The sequence below is a fragment of the Patiria miniata genome, unplaced genomic scaffold (genome assembly GCF_015706575.1).
Source record: "Patiria miniata isolate m_02_andy unplaced genomic scaffold, ASM1570657v1 HiC_scaffold_6, whole genome shotgun sequence".
NCBI lineage: Eukaryota > Metazoa > Echinodermata > Asteroidea > Valvatida > Asterinidae > Patiria > Patiria miniata.
The window spans coordinates 356106-379853 of record NW_024037073.1 but is presented as its reverse complement, the minus strand read 5'-3'; the positions used below and the strand labels follow the sequence as shown (position 1 = coordinate 379853).

General features: G+C 41.0%; 3 protein-coding genes across 3 annotated transcripts; all 3 read right to left on the bottom strand.

Moving 5' to 3' along the window:
* Positions 1 to 194: 194 nt before the first annotated feature.
* On the bottom strand, positions 195 to 6780 carry LOC119742974. The gene is made up of 5 exons (XM_038219264.1): positions 6393 to 6780; positions 5219 to 5397; positions 4529 to 4672; positions 3887 to 3965; positions 195 to 1103 (listed from the first exon to the last, which is right to left on the bottom strand). The coding sequence occupies exons 1-5, from the start codon at positions 6495 to 6497 to the stop codon at positions 1011 to 1013; spliced, it is 600 nt and encodes a 199-aa protein (XP_038075192.1). The 5' UTR covers positions 6498 to 6780; the 3' UTR covers positions 195 to 1010.
* Positions 6781 to 8268: 1488 nt separating this feature from the next.
* Positions 8269 to 15401, bottom strand: LOC119743384. The gene is made up of 5 exons (XM_038219774.1): positions 15097 to 15401; positions 12983 to 13197; positions 11334 to 11474; positions 10239 to 10332; positions 8269 to 9414 (listed from the first exon to the last, which is right to left on the bottom strand). Exons 1-5 carry the CDS (start codon positions 15196 to 15198, stop codon positions 9274 to 9276), a joined length of 693 nt encoding a protein of 230 aa, XP_038075702.1. The 5' UTR covers positions 15199 to 15401; the 3' UTR covers positions 8269 to 9273.
* Positions 15402 to 17734: 2333 nt separating this feature from the next.
* On the bottom strand, positions 17735 to 23251 carry LOC119742528. The gene is made up of 5 exons (XM_038218491.1): positions 22704 to 23251; positions 20588 to 20799; positions 19917 to 20051; positions 19278 to 19365; positions 17735 to 18590 (listed from the first exon to the last, which is right to left on the bottom strand). The coding sequence occupies exons 1-5, from the start codon at positions 22803 to 22805 to the stop codon at positions 18483 to 18485; spliced, it is 645 nt and encodes a 214-aa protein (XP_038074419.1). The 5' UTR covers positions 22806 to 23251; the 3' UTR covers positions 17735 to 18482.
* Positions 23252 to 23748: the final 497 nt, after the last annotated feature.

Below are 23748 nucleotides of genomic sequence, written 5' to 3'. Positions count from 1 at the left end.
AGCTCAGTCGGTAAGCACCAGAACGGTTATCCAGAGGTCACAGGTTCAAACCCCGCTTCACTCAATTTCTTTCTTCAACTTTTGAAAAATGAAAAATATTCTTACTGACATTCTTTAACGGGATTTCTTTGAACTTTATTGAAATAGCTAAATTTTGAAAGTGAAAAACACATCCTTATTTTTACACATGCCCAGGGTCAAACCAATCCAAAACTTTATTGAGCGATGTTCTATCTGGAGGCTCCTATAGTCCTTTCCTGTTTAATAATTCGATTTGTTTTAACTATATACACAAAGTGTCATCTTCGATTAATTAGATTTAATTATTGTTCAACTTAGAACGAGAGAAAGTGGTTAAAATGTAAATATTGAGTCTAACATCTATTATAAATTCAGATATTTCCCAATACTTTGACTTTTTAGTACTATTTGTAATAAGACGTCATCCCACTGTATAGAATCCATCATCGGGTGTGAAATACTTAAAGTTGACCTCCATTTTAATTTCTTATCATGATATGTATAACCACTCGTTCTTTATCTCAATATTAGGTAGTCATGGTTGTATATAAAACAGATCGTCCTTGAATAAAATAGTTCTTTGAAGTCCAAAATACAATCTAAATGTCCAACATGATTTACTGTATTGTTTGCGAGGCTTAATTTTTACTAAAATGCATGAAAAATCTGTACGTTTTTCGCTTCATTCTCAATGTGATTATGGCATATTCCAAATTAGTCTTTAAATCTGATGACCTCTTATAATTAAAGCTAAGGTTGCCAAGTGCTTACATATATTTTTCAGGCCAAACAGTAATTTTTATAGCTTGCGAGATAATGTACATTTACCTAAAATCATAAATAACATAATGTGACATATTTCTTGTTGATGACTTTCTCGATGACGTATCTTCGTGGTTAGACTTGAAGTTCAGCACAGCCTTCTGTCTAAATTATCCACTTTATTCTACGTACTCTGACGTCACGGTGACGTCATTAGACGGCTGACTCTAAGCGTCATACTCATCTTTTCTGAAACACATGCTGACGCACGCGATGACTGTCAAGGCTAACCACGTGACCAGAGAGACCCAAGAGGCGATCTACAAAAAGACAAATTAAATTTCACAATGTCAAGACAGGAAAGACTAACCGAGCCCAGTTTACTGGTCTTAACCCCTTAAGCACGGGTTATAATGGGGACATTCCTCCACACATAGAGCAAGTGGCCCGCATGACTGCACAGCCTTTGTGTGGTAGCGGGACAGCACAAAAGCAGCAGCTGTGGAACTACCCACTAGCCGTGTGCCACGGCATACCACAGCTGGCAACTGCATTCCAATGAGGATTAGCGGCTGCGGCCATGACCGCTTCCCGGGCCCATGGGGTTAAGTGTAAACAATATATTCAGGCGCCATTCGGGCGATTCACAATGCAGTGGAGAGTCCATTTTTTCAAGTTTACGATCGACAAAACATGGTCAATGTGAATGACTGTCGGTAGACAACTTGAGCTAATATGTACGAAAGCCCTGTAGTGCCATCAAGTATATATTTCGCTAAGTTCGTTTTTATGAGTTATATATTTGGCCAAGTTCGTTTTTATGAGTTATATATTTCGCCAAGTTCGTTTTTATGAGTTATATATTTGGCCAAGTTCGTTTTTATGAGTTATATATTTCGCCAAGTTCGTTTTTATGAGATACATTTTGTCGAAGTTCGTTTTTATGAGATACATTTTCTCGAAGTTCGTTTTTATGAGTTACATTTTCTCGAAGTTCGTTTTTATGAGTTACATTTTCTCGAAGTTCGTTTTTATGAGATACATTTTGTCGAAGTTCGGTTTTATGAGATATATTTTACGGAGTTTTATGAAGTTACGGAGCCCCTAAAGGGACATCCAAAATTATTTTCTTATCTCGTGCGCACGACATAATAGGGAGGTTTCGCAAGCGAACGGATACGCTTACACTTACGTTTAGCTATCCGTATCCGTTTTTTAATTACATGTAGCGAGCGAGATATGCGTGTCGTCTGCACGTATGACGTCATACGCCACTCACTATCCGCTAAACGTGCAGACGACACGCATATCTCGCTCGCTACACGTAAGTAAAAAACGGATACGGTTAGCTAAGCGTAAGTGTAAGCGTATCCGTTCGCTTGCGAAACCTCCCTAATATCTCGTGCGCACGAAATAATTATCACAGGCGCACGACATATATGACGTGCGCACGACATACTATCTCGTGCACACGACATAATATCTCATGCGCACGAGATAATTATCACGTGCGCACGACATATATCTCGTGCGCACGAGATAATTATAAGTATTAACGGAGCTTGCTGCACGTGCAGCGGACAAGTTTGTTTGTAACGAAAGCAGCGTGTCTGGTACGGAGCCCCTAAAGGAACATCCAAAATTATGTTTTTATCTCGTGCGCACGACATGCGCAAGCTCCGTTAATGCTTATAATTATCTCGTGCGCACGAGATATATGTCGTGCGCACGAGATATATGTCGTGCGCACGAGATATATGTCGTGCGCACGACATATATCTCGTGCGCACGGGATAGTTATCTCGTGCGCACGAGATATTATGTCGTGCGCACGTGATATATGTCGTGCGCCAGTGATAATTATCTCGTGCGCACGAGATATTATGTCGTGCGCACGGGATAAAAAAATAATAATGGATGTCCCTTTAGGGGCTCCGTAACTTCATAAAACTCCGTAATTCCGTAAAATATATCTCATAAAAACGAACTTGGACAATATATAACTCATAAAAACGAACTTGGCCAAATATATAACTCCTAAAAACGAACTTGGCGAAATATATAACTCATAAAAACGAACTTGGCGAAATATATAACTCATAAAAACGAACCTTGCGAAATATATAACTCATAAAAACGAACTTGGCGAAATATATAACTCATAAAAACGAACTTGGCGAAATATATAACTCATAAAAACGAACTTGGCGAAATATATAACTCATAAAAACGAACCTTGCGAAATATATAACTCATAAAAACGAACCTTGCGAAATATATAACTCATAAAAACGAACTTGGCGAAATATATAACTCATAAAAACGAACTTGGCGAAATATATAACTCATAAAAACGAACCTTGCGAAATATATAACTCATAAAAACGAACTTGGCCAAATATATAACTCATAAAAACGAACTTGGCGAAATATATAACTCATAAAAACGAACCTTGCGAAATATATAACTCATAAAAACGAACTTGGCGAAATATATAACTCATAAAAACGAACTTGGCGAAATATATAACTCATAAAAACGAACCTTGCGAAATATATAACTCATAAAAACGAACCTTGCGAAATATATAACTCATAAAAACGAACTTGGCCAAATATATACTTGATGGCACTACAGGGCTTTCGTAAATATGTTTCAGATTGGGGCAAAGCGATCTGTCAAAAACGCAATATTGATAAAAAGAAAAGGGCAAACAGATCCTCGAATCATACGCTTACGAAACTACTGACCGGAAAACACTAAAACGTTTAAATGTCCCGCCCGCGCTGCACAATGCACTGGGACAAAAAACTCTCCGTGCAAACTCTGGGTGGCGTACTGCATTGTGGATCGCCCTTATTGATTCACATTTGAAGTCTAGTTTCATGCATGTGGTCTACACAACGGGCCAAATTTATCCAATTCGTTAGCGTTACTGGGTAAGCACTGCCAGGCTGACAATTAGGTTCAACAGTCGGGGAGTCAGTCAGTCAGTCTGTCATACGGGGAGTCAGTCAGTCAAGATGTGAGACAAGTACGGAGTGAACATTAGAATGACCCTCTCGCAAAATTTGAAAGTTGATAGAAAAGAGGCTTGTTTACCGTGGACATTTTGAGGAAACCGTAGAAATCCACGTCCGTTCCATTCTGTTCATTGTAGACGAGTTGGTTGTCTTCGCAGCTAGAAGGAGAAGGAGTGAATCCCAAAGTTTACAACAACAAAAAAGATAAATACAAAGGAACGTGGTTAGTAGTAAGACAATGACGCAGAAATGAGTTAACGTCGCAACACTTAACCTTATCAGAACAGGATCAGAGGGTATTTTAGGTTTCACCTGACTCCTTACATATTCTCCTGAAATGTTGCAGAAATATTGGTCGGCCAACAATCTATAACATGACTTCATTTGGTTGCACTGTGGTGACTACCATAGGGCGTTTTACTATACGTTTTGTTTAAAAACAGTATTTTTTACACATTGCTTCATTTTTTCGTTCAAATGCTTTCACATTTGGCTCAAACATCCATGACGTCAAAGCCACCACTAGAGGGCGATAAGATCATCATTTAAACATCATTTTCGGGTTTGGAGTTATTGAATCAGCTTTTCTGCCCTATAGAATCAAATGTAGACTTCATTTATTTTCGGGGACGAAAACAAGCGGGGGGAGACGATATGATATCCCCCAGTTTAAAAAAGTGTTCCCCCGTCCCCCACCGATTGTATAGACGCCACTATTTACCTGGAATCCTCGGGCAGGGCTGAGTTGGTTTCTATCATCGATTCACAGAATCTCACAACTCCGTAGTAGACCAAGATGCACTCAATCAACACGCACGCCACACACACAATATAGATCACAATCGACAACACGCGGAAGCATTTTCTGAAAAAAAATGACGATAAATTGTTAAGTTGGACCACTCCAGGAAAACTTTGGGGAAGTGAAAAGGAACTAGTTGACTGAGAGGTTCGTAAATTACCGAAGTATAAACACCGGTCGGTGAAGGGCAAAACCTAATGCATGTATTGCATTTACATCACCCCAACGCAAATTCCATTTTACGAATAGAGGTCCGTATAGTTACAAAGAAAATTTATTGAAATGAGTTCATATTAAAGCAACAGCACCCTCATGTGACAGAGCATAGTTGACACTGTAAATAGTTTTACAACATTCCATTTTTATAAAACTGAACTCAAAAAGGATTTCCTTTATTATCATACAATTTCCAAACAGTTACCAATCAAAATTCAGGTGGTTTTTTTTGTCCCTTTAAAGTGAGCTTGTTTAATTCAAAAAAAAAAAATCACATAGAAACTCTCGGCCATGAGAGGTCGCTATTATTAAATTTAGGCAGTGCGCCCTCTCGTGACAATATTTCTAAAATATAGATCATTGACATTGGCATCAAAACGAATGATCTCTTACATGTCCAACTTCTCACACGGTATGTTAAGGCACCGATAGACGGCGCTTACGGCCGCCACCGCGCACACAGCAAACTGGAAGACCAGACTCAGATCACATCTTGGTTTGTCGCCCTCTACGGCACCTCCGGTCCAGTTGAAAGTCCCATAGAGTAAGCAGTTAGAGTCTGGAATCTCGTCCTGGTTTGAAAATGCACCAGGTGTTAGTTGACTACAAAAGAATGCTTAGCATTAAGACGTAACATAAGCAAAAACATAGCTGAGAACCAATGACAGGCATTCAGGAATTTCTGTTTGTATTTTCTTGGGGGGGGGGGGGCTGAACAGCTGCTCTTCAGATGTGAAAGCCTTAGCGTTTAAGGCTTTGGTTCGTCCCGGACTTGAGTATGGTAACGCAGTTTGGGACCCCCACCATGGAACTCACAAAAACACCATTGAAGGAGTGCAACGGAGAGCGGCTCGCTTCGTCACTAAAGATTACAGTAGGGAAACTAGTGCAACTGTCCTACGGTAGAATATTGAAATGTTACACACTAGAGGATCGTTGAACAAAAGCCAGACTTACAACAATTTATAAGGAAACCCATGGTTTGATCCCAAGCAACATTGAACAGTTTCGTCACAATGACTCGCACCACTCACGTCGTATGAATGGAAAGTACTCATATAGAACACCTATAGCTTCAATAAAGATTGCCTGAAGTTCTCACTGTACCCAAGATCTATCCCAGAGTGGAATCTTATCCCAGAAGATATCCGCTCCCACACCAGACCTGAATGTCTTCAAGTCAACCTTGGACTACATCAATGTTAGGAATCTAGTAAGCCGCGCCCACTTCAGAATCTAAGCTCGCATGCCACATTTGACCACTGTACCGAGATAGTCCAACTGAGGGCGTTGTGTATGAGCAGAAGCAGCAGCAGAAGTGTTTAAACATCATACAGCTATCAAAAAGGACTGAATTACACATTACACATACCTAGATGATATACCATAAAGTTTTGTTAATGAGACCGCAAATGGGGATTTTAAATGAGGATTTTAAATGGCAAAATCTTGTGTGACCCACTATTGAAATTAATGCGAATTAACGGCGGCCAATATAAAATGCTTAATCATTTTTACTGTACAAAGGAAAGAGCTTATGGCGAATCTAAGGAAGTTTCAAACTCACCCGAGCGAGCAGCAGGGAGATGCTAGCCGTCAATCCAGCCGCTAATGCCCCCAGAAGAAACACCGTCTCCACGAGGATCAAGCAACGGGAACAAGCCGACGACATTGTTAAAGATTCAAATGCTTCAAAACAACTCTAACAAAAACTCTCAAAAAGATCTGAACGCTGATACACAGGGAGAAACCAGAGGTTGCTACAAAAACAAATGTGTTCGTAATTTCTTTGGCGAGAAGCTTTGTATATTGATAAAATTAAAAACTATTTCTCCAAATTCAATTGTCGACCAGATGCGTGAGGAGAAAGAATAAACTAAACCGACTGCACTCTTGACGAAACTGAGAATGTTCCAAATCGGAAAATCAAGGACCACGAATGCTAACTAGTATCAGGCAATATTTAATGAAAACATTTTAATCCCACACATTGTGTTTGCTTTGGCGTGAAATCTAATTGCCCGTGGAGATGATGTCACGTAATTACCAAGCGGTATTACGTAATCGAACAAAGTCCACCAAAAAAAGGCGTTCCTGCCCTTAATAATCCGATCAGGGAAATATCGCTGAGATGAAAAACCTCTAGAAACCAAATACAAACATTAATAGTTGCTAAGATCAAAATGATACTGACTGAAAGGTGCACGTTACTCATGTTTTATTTTCATTCAGTCGTTCATTGGTGAAGACAACTCACTTAGCGACAGAGAAGTGTATTAGTTACAGTCATGAACGGCTGTTCGTGATTTCAGCTTATTTTCAAGCATTGGCACTAGCTGCGTGCATCATTATGATATACTCAGAGAACTATTCGAAGGGCCAATCTAGAAATTTGGCGTCAGAAGTGTGACTTTTTTGTCACTGTTTATACACATGACCTGTGTAATTTGCCATTCCAGTACCATTAAAATTGACTTCAAACTATTTTTTTTTTGGCATGTACGAGATAGAAGGCATTAATTATTCTGCTCCGTTACTTACTAAATTAAATATATTACAATGTAATGACTTATACCACCTTAATCTGGGAAACTTCATGTATTTTGTTTTACCTCAACATCTAACATCTTAACATCTTGTTTTACCTTAACATCTAACATTCATGTTAATAACACTCGGAGAGGCATCTCATACTGGAATATCTTAGATGAATCTCTTAATATAAATCATTACCATCACTGTCTGTCTTTGTGAAAAAATAAAAACTCAGTTCCTCGAATCCTGTTAACAAATTAAGGTGTTTTTGTGAACTAATAATTAGGCATTGTCTCACACTTGTATTGCTCTTGTTGTTTTTGTTTATATGTCCATGTTACAGTACATAGTTGCATGTTTGTCTGAACATATACGAAAGCGTTTTGCTTAAACCTTTAAATGTTGTCATGTAATTTGTTACTTTACATGGTGGATCAAAAAAAAAAAAGCCCGAGATATTATTGCTTATTGCAACAGAAGTAGGGCACATGTGAATCAAAACGAGATATCTTCTGTTAGGGTTGAATCTCCTCTTTAAAATGACACCCTGATCATGTCATTACATTCACGGTTGACTGAGCAATGACCAATTTTATGAAAGAGTAACTATTTAGAGAATTGCGCCACTTTTCAATTGTGGTTTTTGCTGTGTCAATTGTCTCAGAGTGAAAGGCTATAGTTGCCAATCAAGGCAGGTGGGGAAAAAAGAAGAGATTTCACCATGAAAAGTGGCGCAAGTCTCTAAATAGACCCTTTCATAAAATTGGTCACTGCTCAGTCAACCGTGAATGTAAGGTCATGATCAGGGAGCCATTTTAAAGAGGAGATTCAACCCTAGCAGAGGATATCTCCTTTTGATTCACATGTGCCCTACTTCTGTCCCAATTAACAATCTTGGTTTCGTTTTTTTATCCACCCTGTATTATTAATCACTATGTACATATCAAATATCACATTATAATTGTATTCCTTATGTAATTTATACATGTTTTTACATATTGTAAAGAATGGCATCATTGAAATAAATGTTACAGAATTGAAAAGAATGTGCCCGAATTTACATTATATATCAAATGGAACAGAGACACGAAAAAAAATGGACCCCAAATTAATGGAATGGCCCAGAAACAAAATATTGTGTTGTCCTGGGTGTGGTTTCCTTTCTCCAAAAAATTGTGAATATTTTCTGAAAATAGGATATTTTTTTAATAATACTGAGATCCCTAAATGTTGGCAATATTTGAGAAAACCTTTTGAAAATGTGATAGAACCGAAAGGATAGTTTGTTTTATTAATCCAGATTACGAGCATTATCTAGAGATTAGAATCGATATGGATTCATGAACACACCTCGTGACGTCACCAGGTAATCCAACATTCCAGAGATTTTCACGCGGGTGAATCACGGGTCCGAATGGCCACTATATAGAAACAATTCGTCCGTTTGACCTGGGGTCAGCTTCATTTAAATATTAAACGCGCATAGTGGACACTGCGTTACGCGTGAACGCGCACTTGAGAATATAGACCAATCAGACTACATGGAAAGGTAAAAACGACGCAAAGCAATCAATCAGAGATATGTAGCTGATCTTATTTTTATCGTAGGAACTTTTGTAATGCTAATCACTGTGACAACAGAGGGCGTGGGAAGCGTCACTCTAATACTTCGGTAAAAGTCAAATGAAAAATGTAAGCAAAACTTTAAGCAGATTATCTTGTACATTTCGGTTAAACCTTTAAGGCTTCAATTTCTCGCGAAATCTTGTACATTCTCGCAGTCAGCATGTAAAATCAAAAGTAAGCCTACATTGTGTTCGGAAAGTCTCGTCTTTTAGAACCAGAAATGTTGACATTGATTCCCATGATCGTTCAAACTGACTTAATCTGACGTCAACAGACGTTAGACTTGACTAAGTCTTCTGATCCTCCCCGGCGCCATAGACTAGCATCTGTCTGTCGCTTGGCTGTGGTGCATGTCGTTGCAGGTGAAATTGAACTCCAGCCAGTATGGTCAGACTCAACCAGGTAAAGGTCGAGATCCAGGACGCCACCTACGGCGGATAAGAGAAAGCCGGTCTTGAAATTACGGGTTCAGTCCGGCACTGGGGTCATGAACTTAAAGATTAGTCACTTTAAATAATGTGGCAAATTTTGACTAATTTCGAAGACAAAATATAGTTTGAAATAACATACAGCATTGAAAATTAAACAATGGGAGTTTCAGCTGTACAAATGTAAAAGTAAACTAGAAATGTGTTTACATAAAAGTGGAAAAAGGTCTATTAAAAACCAACAGAGGTAAACAAACGCATATACAAGCCACTTTTGATGAAGTCAAGGTACAGCTCTACAATCAAAGACTGTTTTATACAATATTTCTACATGTTCATATAATGCATTTCACACATTTCGATTTACGATTCGCTCGTGAATTGAAACAATTTAGGCCTTTGGGCTACCCCGACATTTTCTGGGTTGGGAACCAGTCTAATTGCTGCAGGGAGATCTTACTGTCAGGGGTGTTTTTATTTGCAGCACATAATCGTCAATTGATCATGATCATTCAGCAAGTACATGTTTATTCATAAGAAAATAACAATGACGTCACACGATTGCTATCACTCAGTCATGCATGTACAAAGAACGGTTTTCGTCGAGATGCCACAGTGGCTCAGTGAACTATGGATTGTAAGATCTGTGGTTCGAACCCATGTCCATTTTCATCAAATATTTTTGTTGGGGTAAGTTTAATTGAACGGAAAATACTACGAGAACCTAAATGTCTTCCATCCACACATCGTGATAAATTTTCCTGCTAGGATTCGTGAAGTGATTGGTTAAAATACGATGTATGCTGCAGAAAAAAATGACTTACCGTCACTATGCTGAGCTCACTACAGAAGTTCAGGCTCAGGTCTTGGGAACTCTTATCTGCTGCTTTCTGCAATCCGGCCTGGACCTGGTCGCAACTGCAATGTAAATACAAACTCACATGTCTTAATACAACACTATATCAATCACTGAACACTATAAATTATATGCTCACTTGCTCATGGACTTGGTTCTTGGTTCTTGGTTGGTTCTTCTCCTGAATATTCCGCGTGGCAGTTTAGGAGGCCAGAAACAACACCGGGGCAAACCCCTTAACCTCTTAGCGACAAGTGTTACTAGGTTCTTTAACGTGCATTATACAACACACGGGACCTACGTACGGCTTTACGTCCCATCCGAAGGACGAAGCAAGAATGGTAAAGTGCCTTGCTTAAGGGCATGTCCAGACCTGGGCTCGAACCCACGTCACTGTTGCCTCTGAAACACCAGAGCATGAGTCTGGTGCTGATAACCGCTAGGCCATGACACTCCGTATGTGTGTGTCATGGCCTCATGTAGCAGACAGTAGGCCTCATCATCATGACTTGTACAGCAGATATCAGGCCATGTGTGTCATTATGTCTGCTACACCAAAAAGTGGCCAATGTGCCTTGAAGCTGGGGGAACGCACAAAGCTCACAAGATCAAAGATTTTGAACATAATATTTGAATCATAATAATGTCACGTTTGGGCGATGACTATGTGACGATCAGTGCTCATTTGTGACGTAACTTACGCCTGCGCACTAAGTACCGACGCGCGTGACGCCTCTAGTAAAAAAAAAATCCTGCAGCGGCTGGCTCCCCGTTGTACGTAACAATGCGGGCTGCAGCTCTGATATATCTTTATATAGGTCATGATAAGTTACCCAGAATGTCATCCCCACTTCCTTCACAAGATTCTGTGAAGCTCATCAGCCCTTCCCAGCGCCCTGTTTGCAGTGAGGACGGATGTACGAGCGAAGCGCGCGCGCTACGTACGTATATGATAAACAGCAGCCAGGCGCAGATCCAGGGGGTGACACCCCCCCCCCCCCCCCCCCAGCTAGCTCTGTCAACGGGTTCAGAGTGGCAGAGAAAGGTCTCTGGGGTCTCTTACGTTTTGGGGTCAGTGTAGGTTTTGTAAACCATGGCAGATCCAAGAAACCGGTTGACACCAACTTGGAGGATGATGCCCTCAACGAGGACGCCCAACGTGCACATCGCGTAGAGAGGCACGGACATTGTCCGTAGGAAGGACCTGTACCAAGTTTAGGGATGACAAGATGAATAGGTCAGGTAGCCGCCAGTAATACATTGTAAAACAAATATAAGTCACGTGACTAAAACGGGGAGAAATGCCTCCCGTTTCCGAAAATGACCGTAGTTTGCCGAATACATTCGGCAAACTTCGGACAATTTCGGATAGTTCCCAGGTTTAATTATGAGTATAGCTTGGGTTTTATTTGCTTATTTAAAATCTAAAAACTGAGTTTAAGTTAATATTGGATTTCCCGGCCAATTTTCTAAAATGTTCATGTTCTGAAAATCGGTCATTCATTTTCGTCTGAATTTGAGAATCGCTCTGAACACGCCTTTCATTTTCGCTATTCGATTCCAATATATATTTATATTTACACTGAATACTATTTAATTTTTGTGTAGACATTTCGAGCATGGGTTGGCAGGCCTTAGGGCTACAGTGTTTTAGTACACTTTTGTTTACCCTGGCTGGTTTGGAATGTAATATTGTTTTCTGTCCCTCTATTGTTTTCTGTCCCTCTATCTCCTCTCCCCTGTCAAACTGTCCACCCTCCCTTCCCTTCCCCCTCCCCCGACCCATTCCTACTTGCATTCTTCAGTCTTGTCTGGTATTACTTTTCAATTTCCAATTTTTGCTTACTTTTTTACTTTTTATTTGCTTTGTCATTGTACTTTTGTTCAATTGTTGGCCGAATAAATAATAATAATAATAATTTCAGTTCAATCATTTAAGTGACTGAGCAGCGTTTATGTCCATTCAGATTCGTTTACAAGACTCCTTTTTTTCGCTTTTAGAAGGTGATTTCAAACATTCACCATTCTATATCACTTTTAGTTCAATGCCATCGGCACCAGATACAATTAGGCCAAAAAAAAGTCTCCGGTTTCTAGTATGGAGCTTGCCCAAAAAGTGGTGCGGTGACGCGGCTTTTTTTTTTTTTTACCTGATTTTTTTGCTTCAAATGTGCGCTGATGACTGCAAATGGTGCCCGACTAAACTTAGTGCATATATATGGGAGTCCAGAGAGGCCACATAAAGCTTATTCTCGACCATAACCCAATCTAAAAACACGTTAAAATTGTGCAGCAGCAGGATTCCAGTTAAAACAGTGAGTTTGGCGGTTTTGAGACATCATCTTTCATTGAAAAAAAAACTTTTTCATTTTGCCGACGCGCATGACTGCGGCGACGCGTACGCATACCAGAAACCGGAGACTTTTTTTTTTTGGCCTTAGGGTTTCTTTTTCATTTACCGTCAATCAAATTAGCTGTACTTTTAAAAGTTATAAATGATGAAGCCAAATCCGAAACGAAGCCGAGCTTTGGGCCATCAATGTCGTCATGTTTAGTTTTAGCCGCGATTTCTGCCTGACCTACAATTTAGACGTGAGCGTCGGGGGGAAAACTGTCAGGTCTGGGAACCAGACTAAACCTATCTTATTCACAACCAAAAGAGGGCGCTGTTATCGGGTTCGTAATATACACATTACATATTGTGGTACTCACAAATCATATTTTTCACCGCAGAGTGTGACCAGACGATACAAAATACTGGCTAGAGCGGCCACGACGACTGTTATCTGCGAGAACAGACAGTAGTCGCACGGGCCATTCGATTCTGGAGGCTGGACTTCCACATCAGTCAACCAGTAGTGGGGTGGGTTGTGGTCACTGAATTCGATTTGTGAGTACGGAAGACACTTGATTTTAGGCAATTCGTTCTGTGAAAAAGAAAATAGTTGTCAGCACAACATAAAAAAACCATTAAAAATAAACTACAAAAACAACAATGACGACAACAACAACAACAACAACAGCAGTAGCATATCATCATCAACAACAGCAATAGCAACAATTAGAGCAACAACAGCAATAACAGCAGCAGCAGCAGCAACGGCAACAGCAACAACAGCAGCAACACTATAGTAACAGCAACAACAGCAGTATAACAGCAGTAACAGCAGATACAACAACAACGACAACAACGACAACAACGACAACAACAACAACAACAGCAACAGCAACAAGAGCAGCAACAAGAGCAGCAGCAACAGCAACATCAACAGGCGACAGCATGCAGCAACAGCAGCAACACTAGTAACAACAACAGGCAGCAGCAACAGCAGTAACAACAGATAGAGCAACAACAACAACAACAGCAGCAACAGCAGCAGCAGCAGCAACAACAGCAACAGCAGCCTGCAGCAGCATTCAATTCAATTCAATTCGATTCAATATAACATTTATTTATATCCAACCATAAACAAAATACAACAGCAACATAGGTCATCAGCCTCGGCCCAAAATTTTGGCCATTGGTATCAAATGAGGGGAATAATCGTCATAGCGATTTTTGGCAAGGTATACACCTCCAGAGTTGGAAAATATGTGATAGCATTGCATGGGTGGCAGTTTTTTGGGTGTTATCACCTTTTTTTTTTTTAAATGTGTATCAAAATGCTTGTTACCACTCTAGGGCGGCATACCTTGCGCATGCGCACTATAATCATTTATGCCCTGATTTGATACTGGCCAAACCCCCAGGCTGATGACCTAACATCAACAACAACAGCAACAGCAGCAGCAACAACAACAACAACAGCAGCATCAACAACAGCAACAAGAGCAACAACGACAACAGCAACCCACAACTTAAAGGGGCATTACTGCCTGAAATCCCCGAAAATCTTAATGTTACATTGTTTACTTATTTCAAAGGTCTGGTTGAAAGAAAACCAACCTGATGTCACGGTCTTGCCGTTCTCGAAAAAAAAACCCGGGGAAACGGTTGTTTACATGCAGCGGCATTTTGGTGCATACCCATACGTATTTCCAAACGTTTCCATTCAATTTTGTACAGTACAAATGCCCACGTAAACCAGTTTTGCGTTTTGTGGACCTGTGTGGTTGGTTATTCATTCAGACTGAGTATTTGGGACAATTAATGGTGTGTGTGCGATTTCAATGGGCCCCATGTCCCGGCCCAGGTCCTCCGGAGAAGGGAACAATAGGGAACAAAAGAAGGAAAGGATCAGGTCCTCATGATTATAGCAGAACACACATGTGTGTGTGTGTTCATGGTGTAAATCGAGGACTCACGAGTACAACACCATCGATAAATTGAGGACATGAGAAACAGAATCGAGGGCTCCTCGGTTGGAAAACGTGTACAAAACCAATGAGAGCTGTTGCCAAAAAGTTTAAGTATAAACAAAGGAAAAGGGAAGAGGAATAAAGAAAATCCTCGATTTACACCCTAACAAACGTGTGTGTGTCACATGAAACACACAACACCAATATAAAATGTAAGTTTTTATCGCCCGTCCACAGAGTGCGATGCACATGCATATGCGGCAGGATTCACCACTACACTCAACAGCTCGATTTTCGAGTCGAAAATTTGACGCCCAAACTTCGTTCTCGCGTGGTTCTCGCAAGAATAACACAAACACGCCCAGTTTTTAAAGGATGGTTGTGTGGACGTTTATATCCAACTTTTAAGTGTTCTTTCCAATTAACATCATTTCGTTTAAAAACGCGTTTTGAAGTCCAATTGGGCGCATTCCAGAACGTAATGTCCCATTAACGACACAAAATGGCTACAACAAAACTCCTCTTACCTCAGTTTCGAGGAGGGGGATGATAACCGTCAAACCAGCCGCAAATGCCGCCACCAATACGATTACCTCCACTATGACTACAGGTTTAACTACTCGACCCATGTCAACGCAGCATTTAACGCCTGGTTCGAAGACAAATTCTTCCCGTAGCTACAGGTTGTAGGTGATTTGCGCAAACTGTTTTGTCCTCAAACAGGAACGGACACTGGTTTTCAACACAGCCTCTCTTTTAGTGAAGATTAACGCATTAATCTGTGCGCTCTTCAAATCCAAATCACATGCAAAATGGCGAAAGCTGGGAACTTGAATTTGGACTTCGGCCTATGACTTGTATACTCATGCAAAAGGTATAAAGGTTAACGCAAAGTAAGCGAGCAAACTCCGCACTCCAAAACGATAACAGACGACACAACAAAACTTTCGTATTTACAACTGAACGTATCAAGAACACTTGAACTTTACCACGAGCTAAAAAAAGGTTCATTGACGTATTAAATGCATGGACGTGACGTGACGCGTTGACGGGAGGTGGGAGTATGTAGATAAATTTGTAAAGCATATTTTTATTACCATTAGCCAACACGACTTTTAATAGCTATAGGCACTAACGGAAGTTAATGGTGCGTTTAAAAGTCACCGCACACAACTTCAGACATTGTGATTGGGAGGTTTTTTTGTACATCAAAGTTCTCTCAGATGGTCCATTTTTCTTCTTCATTTTATGAGTCTCTTGGGGTACAATTTGTACCCCTCTGTAACTAATTAATAACTTAACGCTGTGGATAGGTTTTCTGATTTTGTTTTAGACACCAGCTGAGAGCTTATTTCCTAGTAATTTTAAATCAATCCGGTGTTAATTTTAGGTTATTAAAAATAGTGCAACTAATCAACTCATGAATGATTTAATTAATGAGTAAATTAATTAAAACACACCAAAACAACGTAATTTCTTCTTTTGTTTTATGGCTTCTGACCACGCGGCGACAGCCGGCGACTAGTATTGCATGTCTGATCAAGTCCGGGCCCAGCATGTACTATTTATTAGCTTAATGGAGGTCATATTCCATGCAATGGTCATGTTCCATGGTACAACTGCATGGGCCAACTCAGTGTTCCCCATGCAATGGTCTTGTTCCATGGTACAACTGCATGGGCCAACTCAGTGTTCCCAATGCAATGGTCATGTTCCATGGTACAACTGCATGGGCCAACTCAGTGTTCCCAATGCAATGGTCATGTTCCATGGTACAACTGCATGGGCCAACTCAGTGTTCCCCATGCAATGGTCATGTTCCATGGTACAACTGCATGGGCCAACTCAGTGTTCCCCATGCAATGGTCATGTTCCATGGTACAACTGCATGGGCCAACTCAGTGTTCCCCATGCAATGGTCATGTTCCATGGTACAGCTGCATGGGCCAACTCAGTGTTCCCCATGCAATGGTCATGTTCCATGGTACAGCTGCTTGGGCCAACTCAGTGTTCCCCATGCAATGGTCATGTTCCATGGTACAACTGCATGGGCCAACTCAGTGTTCCCCATGCAATGGTCATGTTCCATGGTACAACTGCATGGGCCAACTCAGTGTTCCCCACGCAATGGTCATGTTCCATGGTACAACTGCATGGGCCAACTCAGTGTTCCCCATGCAATGGTCATGTTCCATGGTACAACTGCATGGGCCAACTCAGTGTTCCCCATAATGTAAAAAAAAATAGACTCGGAACAAGGACAACCCTTGGGGGAAAATTCCAAATGGTAAATAGCTCACTAACTCATAGAGCATGGACCCAAACAATTTTCGGTTTAGGAGAGCAAACAAAACAAAGAAATCGTTTTGGGGGTACCCTTTGGCTACACGCAGGGTTTTTAAGCTCTGGCAGGAGCTTCTATACATGTCACTTGGTGGTCGGTCGGTCGGTCTATCGCCGTCTGTTGGGCTGTCTGTCTGTCTGTTCTGACCAAACCTCACTTTCCGGGTGATGTTCCTTTCATGACACTTCACCCCACTATTTATACAATAGAAAAACTTCACCACATAAAATATGTGTTATACAGTCACATGGTATTTATCGCAAATTGCTGTATATAGGTATAGGCATACATCTGAAGTATAGTGTTGCATAATGAAAGGAGAACTCCCAAGCTACACGCAAATGTGACTATAGAGGTCGCTGTTCATATGGGTCTGTGTATAACATCATACGAGATCTTAAAGACTTTCATGCAAGACGGCCAGAGCTTATGTGCACTCACACTTCTTTAATGAAACCAGAAGGGAATGAAAAGGACTGCTAATCACTTCGATGCTAATCATACTATTTCCCTAAGGCCAAAAAAAGTCTCCGGTTTCTGGTATGCGCGCGCGTCGCCGTAGCCATGCGCGTCGGCAAAATGAAAAAGTTTTTTTTTCAATGAAAGATGATGTCTCAAAACCGCCAAACTCACTGGTTTGACTTGAATCCTGCTGCTGCACAATTTTAACGTGTTTTTAGAGGGGGTTATGATCGAGAATAAGCTTTATGTGGCCTCTCTGGACTCCCATATAAGTTGCACTAAGTTTAGTCGGGCACCATTTGCAGTCATCAGCCGACATTTGAAGCAAAAAAAATCAGATAAAAAAAAGAGAAAAAGCCGCGTCGCTCCACCACTTTTTGGGTAAGCTCCATACCAGAAACCGGAGACTTTTTTTGCCTAAGTCAACATTAATCGAAAGAAAAAGGGAGAAAGAATACCCAAACAGACAATGAGGTCCAGCCCCCCCCCCCCCGGCCCGGCCCCCTCGGGCTTGTTAAATTTGCAATGGTCGACCGGGCACCACCCTCACCCACCCCGAAAATGTTGGTTATAAATCCGCTGGTTGCCATTAAAATTGTCGGTTCCCCATGCATCTACCCAACCGAAACCCTACATCCTCCCATCCGTTTTCATATCTTGCCTCGCTTCCAACCTGGTTCCGTTGTCAATACTGAAAGTTGAAAAATGCTGCTAATATTTAAAATAATTTCGTTTTGATCTCTGAGTAACAACAGCAAATGTTAGAATATACCGACTAGGCCTAGATAATCATTTGAATTACTTTCAGTTCTGTTCTATAATAACAAAAAATAAACATGCACAAAGCAAACGGTTATCATCAGATATATGTATTTTGTTCCTTCTTGTTTTCCTTTTCAGTGACTGTGTTGATAAGTCGGAAGAGCTGATCCCGCGTCAGTGTGTAAACAATTTGTCCAATGAGGGCTGAGAACACATTGACCCGGGTCATCGGAAACAAAAATCGTCCAATGGGAGCTCAAAACGATTAGCCCCGACCATGTACCAGCGCCTTGAAATGGGGGCTGGGAACGAGCGAAACGGATTTGAGACTGTGAAAGCGCTTTTTTAAGACTTGATTTTTTCTGAATCCTTCTTCTTGCTAGCCGCACCGAAGCTCACAATCGTAAGAACAGACAACAGAAGCCAGAAACCCATGCAGATCCAGGACGCCATCTGTTGACGAAAGAGAACAAGTCAGAGATATTATGGTCGTTGTACCTGACCATGAGGGCGCTATTTAATGTGGTTTTGGGTGCAGGCCAGTAAATAGGATCGAAATTCTCCGGTATTAATTAAAGCATTTATGGGACATGAACTTGAGGGTTTGTGAAAAGGAAGGAAGGGCATCCGTGCACAGGATTGGAAGCTCGTATTTCTGTGAAATTCGGATGAAATTAGGTCCAAAGTGCTCTATTTTTCAATGGAGCGCATGCATCATTATTTACAATGGTTGTTTGCTCCATGCAGGACTAATTTGAGTGGTCATATTATATTTGAATGGAATGTTCTACCTAAAGTCATTGGCTAACCCAAACACATTGAACAGATCATGAAATAAGCTTTAATTTGCTTGTGTGTCTCAAGCACCTTGGAAAGTTGTGAGTATTTTCCCCTGAATTTCAGAAGTGGGCGTATTTATCACTGGGGTCAATGGCAGAAACCTTTTTGGGTGATACAGGTTTGTTTTGTCATTTATTTAAATTCAGTGGCAATGAAAGTACAAGTGCCCTTTGTCTACTCACATATCACACAATAGCAAAGATCAGTCCTCAGTGAGGGCGCTTTTTATATGCAAAGAGTCGTTTTAGTTGGTTTATGTACAATCCGTGTGTCCCCAGAAATATAAAAGTAGTTACTCACCGTAGCGATCGACAATTCCTTGACGAAGTTGAATTCTGCCTCTGGGGAATCTGGCAGACTTGCGATGAATTTCTCTGCAGTTTCGCATCTTGAGAAAGAGGAAAGTCCACGAGAAGGAGTAAAAGAAACAACTTATTTCATTTTACGTTCAATATTCATTAATTGTTTAGCAAGTTAAATGAACTTTTTTTAAACTAGTATAGAGCTTCGTCTGTTCCGCATATCCCTCGCTTTATACTCATTTTCAAGTCTTTAATGTCCAAATAATTACAATGGAAGATTGTCCTTTTTTATTATCTGACGATCCCGTCATAAAACATGGACCATTGTACAGAACTGCAGTTCTCAAAGTCTGGAGCCACGAGCTCATGAACTGAAGCCAAACTGCAAACGATGCCGAAATTTCGAAAAAAATGTCCACGACACCCGGGCCGTTTAGCAAACATCGGCTTTGTCCCCGTTTTGGCTCCAACTCCATGATCTCTGCCCTCTGAGTAGGATGAGTAGGAACATTTTCAATATACATGTATTAAAAACAGCTACGGCGCACCGTGCACGGGATCTGTAGCGAGGTCGGGGTTTGAGAAACGACCCATGTTCGCTAAGAAATGTTGTCATAGATAAAAAGTACCTACTCACTTTTTGTCCGACCCGGAATACGATGTCAGTTGACCGCAGAAATTATTGAAGCCCACCTGAAGAACTGTGCTCCCTATCAGAGCGAATGCAGCAGACAAAAGATACAAGGGGATGGAAAGGATTCGCAAGAGAGACCTACAATATGCAACACAAGAGGTAAGTGTAGAGGTATTAGGAACATTTTAAATTTTCAATGAAATATGCAAAAATCTCATGGGTTGTACTTTCATGAGAAATGACTTCATGAAGTTTTCCAACATTATTTTCAAAAAATGTTGCAAGACTTTTGAGATAAAAGAAATCACGAAATGTTTCCTAGAATTTCTGTAAGGCCGCTTTGGACTGTCTTATATCGGCACTTAACTGCAACCAAGTTTAGTTTCATTAAATTAGCTTATAAAGCCATTCACAAAGAGTCTCTCTCCATCAATGACCAACCAAAGATCAAGTAAAGTTTACTGTTCATGTTTACACCTTTGAACTAAATCAATGGAAACACCAATATCATAATTTAAACAAGACTTTATACAGTTTGGCCAATCACAAGCCGGTTCCCCCCCCCCCCATTGATAACACGGACCAATCAAAGATTGACAAATATTTGGATGCTTCACTGACTAGCCAATCACAAGCCGCGTATCTAAGATCCAACCAATCACAAAGAGACTTACAAATCCAGTTTCTCCACGCAGATGGTCACTAATCGGTAGAGGGCGCAGATGAAAGCGAAACACAGACTTATTATTATCTGAGTCGCCATGCAGAAGTTACATTTGGCGTCATCCGGGGGTGGTTTAAAGGTGATGTTGCCCCAAGCAACCGGCGGGTCTTGCAGGAATTTCACCTCAGTATACGGAAGACAAGTGGCGCCTGGGATCTCATCCTGAAAAGATTGAAAAACAGATTAAAAATACCACCTCCCCGATTTTAAGTTTGTTCATCATTGCAGAACTGATAAAGGCATATAGGATCATGTGCATTAAATCCCAAAGTAACCTACCAAATTATTATCATAAAGCTTACTTGGATTCGAAAGATCGGACCCCGTGAAATTATTCCGTCTGGCCAGCGGTCATTTAGAAGAAATCAACATTTCAAACGATGTCAATTCGTTTAAATTGGAGTAGAGTTCTACTGACGAAATCGTCTTCCGTGATCTAAAAATTGATAACTATAATACTAAATTTCATACCCCGTGACTCAATCTTGTTTTTGATATCACTGCCATTTCTTCAACTGCCAAGCCTTTAATGTTGAGCTGATGTCTTGTAAATTGTAAATGTTTTGACACGACTTTTATAAAATGTTTATGTAAATAAAAATACCCAACTTTACAACGCAGGGTGTAGCCTTGGTCAATGCTCTCGTCGTTATTCGTCCCGTACGCGGTCAATCGTCGGCATATATCCTCACGCGCTTATGCACATGCATGTAAAAATACAGCGCGAACAGCGACCTCACGCGGCCACTATTTTTATGCAAATCAGTTGGAGACGATGTCGAGCCTTGGTTCAATCGTCCATGTGAGGTTTTGGGGGTGGTGCTCATTATGTTAATAGCCTTAGCTGACCTTAAATGTCGTTTTCTTATTGGTCGATCGTTGCGTGGAAACTTGTATAGTGAAACGTGGCACCGTACATAATCCATACACGTACACATTGTGTGTCTCTGCACACGGCACCAATGCACAAAAACTGTGGTTCCTGTCACGTCCGCAAAAGCCGGAATAGCTGCAAATAATTTGATGACGTCCGGATTTACCAAGGTGTGATTGGACACTCCACATATTAGCCCCGCCTACATTATCTGTATTCGCATACGAGGTCGTGCGCTGGAAATCTAGCGCAAAGTAAAGAAAAACATAAGCTTTCATGGACGATTGAACCAAGGCTCGACATCGTCTCCAACTGATTTGCATAAAAATAGTGGCCGCGTGAGGTCGCTGTTCGCGCTGTATTTTTACATGCATGTGCATAGCGCGTGAGGATATATGCCGACGATTGACCGCGTACGGGACTAATAACGACGAGAGCATTGACCAAGGCTACGCAGGGTGCAGCAAGTATTATGTGAGCAGATTCGCTGATTAATTACCGCCTCTTGACCTCTAGATTTGGACCAATCAGGGGGCTCTTTCTATATCGGGTCTTCGGTCATTCACCCGTTGCGCGTCACTAAACAAAATGGATTTAAAAAAAAATGTGTCACGCGCTCTGTATCATGTTACGCGATAATGCGCCCGGCTGTTGTTGTATTACAAAACACTGCATTCGAATTGACCAATCAAACCATTTAGTCCTGATTCTGGAATGAAATGACGTCACGATTTAGTAAAGTCGACTCTGATTGGCTGGCGCGCGGCGGCTCGCATATATCTGCATGTCTAGACAATCAGACGTTATACATGCAGGAGACCCTTGGCAGCTTGGCTCCGTGGATAACGGGTGATACTCAGACTAGTAGCAAGAGGTTCCGTCTAAAAATGTTCAACAAATTCATTGGCCTTGCATAGTATAACTGTAATGTGCTTATTCACAACCGGTAGTTGATAAGTTTATAATTAACGAACAATAGCTCCATGGGAACAGTATAGCTTTTCCATATCGCACAAAATGTTCTTCAAATGATTCTTCTTTTGCGCCACCCCGTACACTAGGCTTAACAAAAAACATAAGGACAGAACGTTTTGTCCGACTGGGGTAACTTAACACGTTGATGAAGGAGGAATGCTAGAAGCATAATGTGTAAATTTGAAACCCGCTCTTTTGAAGTTGGATTGAAGCTTACCGTAGCTTGCAAGATTGTGATGAATACAGCAAGTCCGACTCCGACCACAGCGAGCAACAGCAACGTTTCTACGCCGGCCAGCGGCTTCCTCGCACCGCCCATGATTATTGGATGTAACCCGCTTCAGAAACAATGCCTCGGAAACAGAAATCCAAATTTGCGAAGTGTATTTTTTAGTGTTCTCACTTCGAGTAAGAGGATGTTTGTGACTTCCTCCGAAAGCCAACTACCTTTTATACCGCTCGTTCCTCGTCTGGTTAAACGGTTGGCTCCTGAGGTAGCGGGAATGTGTGCAGGAAATTGCAATGTACCATCGAGTCAATAAAAACAGTGATATTATCTGACTCTTATTTTGTACTAAAAATGATCAAAAAACGACCTTTGTAACTCGCAACAGTTGGGCATCGGGTGTGGTGTTGACATTGTACACGATTTGGGGAAATAATTAACAGTGAATCAACATTCCTTGGGCTAATTATAGCACGTGGGTGACCCACAGGTCACGTGGGGTCTGAGACGATGGCGTCACGATCAAGGGACACCGGATTCTGGAACGGAGTGGTAAACTTAGCGCGATGGGCGGGACCGATGCGTTGGTGTTTCGAGGTTAATAGTGTCATGGGGAGAACCTTCGCCCTCGGCAAAATGCAAGACGCCTTGCAGAAATGATTAACCAAGTTACATTTGGGTTGGAATCTTGTGAAATAAGAGCGAATTTAGCAGACAGGAGAGGAAAAGATCGTTTGATACACAGAAACAAGAAAAGGCAACCCACCTAGGCCTATTTACAGGGCGAGTCAAAAAAAAAGCGGAACCCAAAACCCAAAAAATATATGTCATATTTAAAAGAATATGTGGCACCAAACATAATAATGACTGGAAAGCCAATTTCATAACCTACTTTTAGATGAAAAAAAAATTACTGAAATTGGTCAATCCGTTCATAGAATATCACCATTTAAACACAACGACCCTAAAACCTGTCTAGTCCAAAAAAAAAAGTTTTGTGTGTTTTGAATGTTTGGAACAAAGAAAATGACACAGA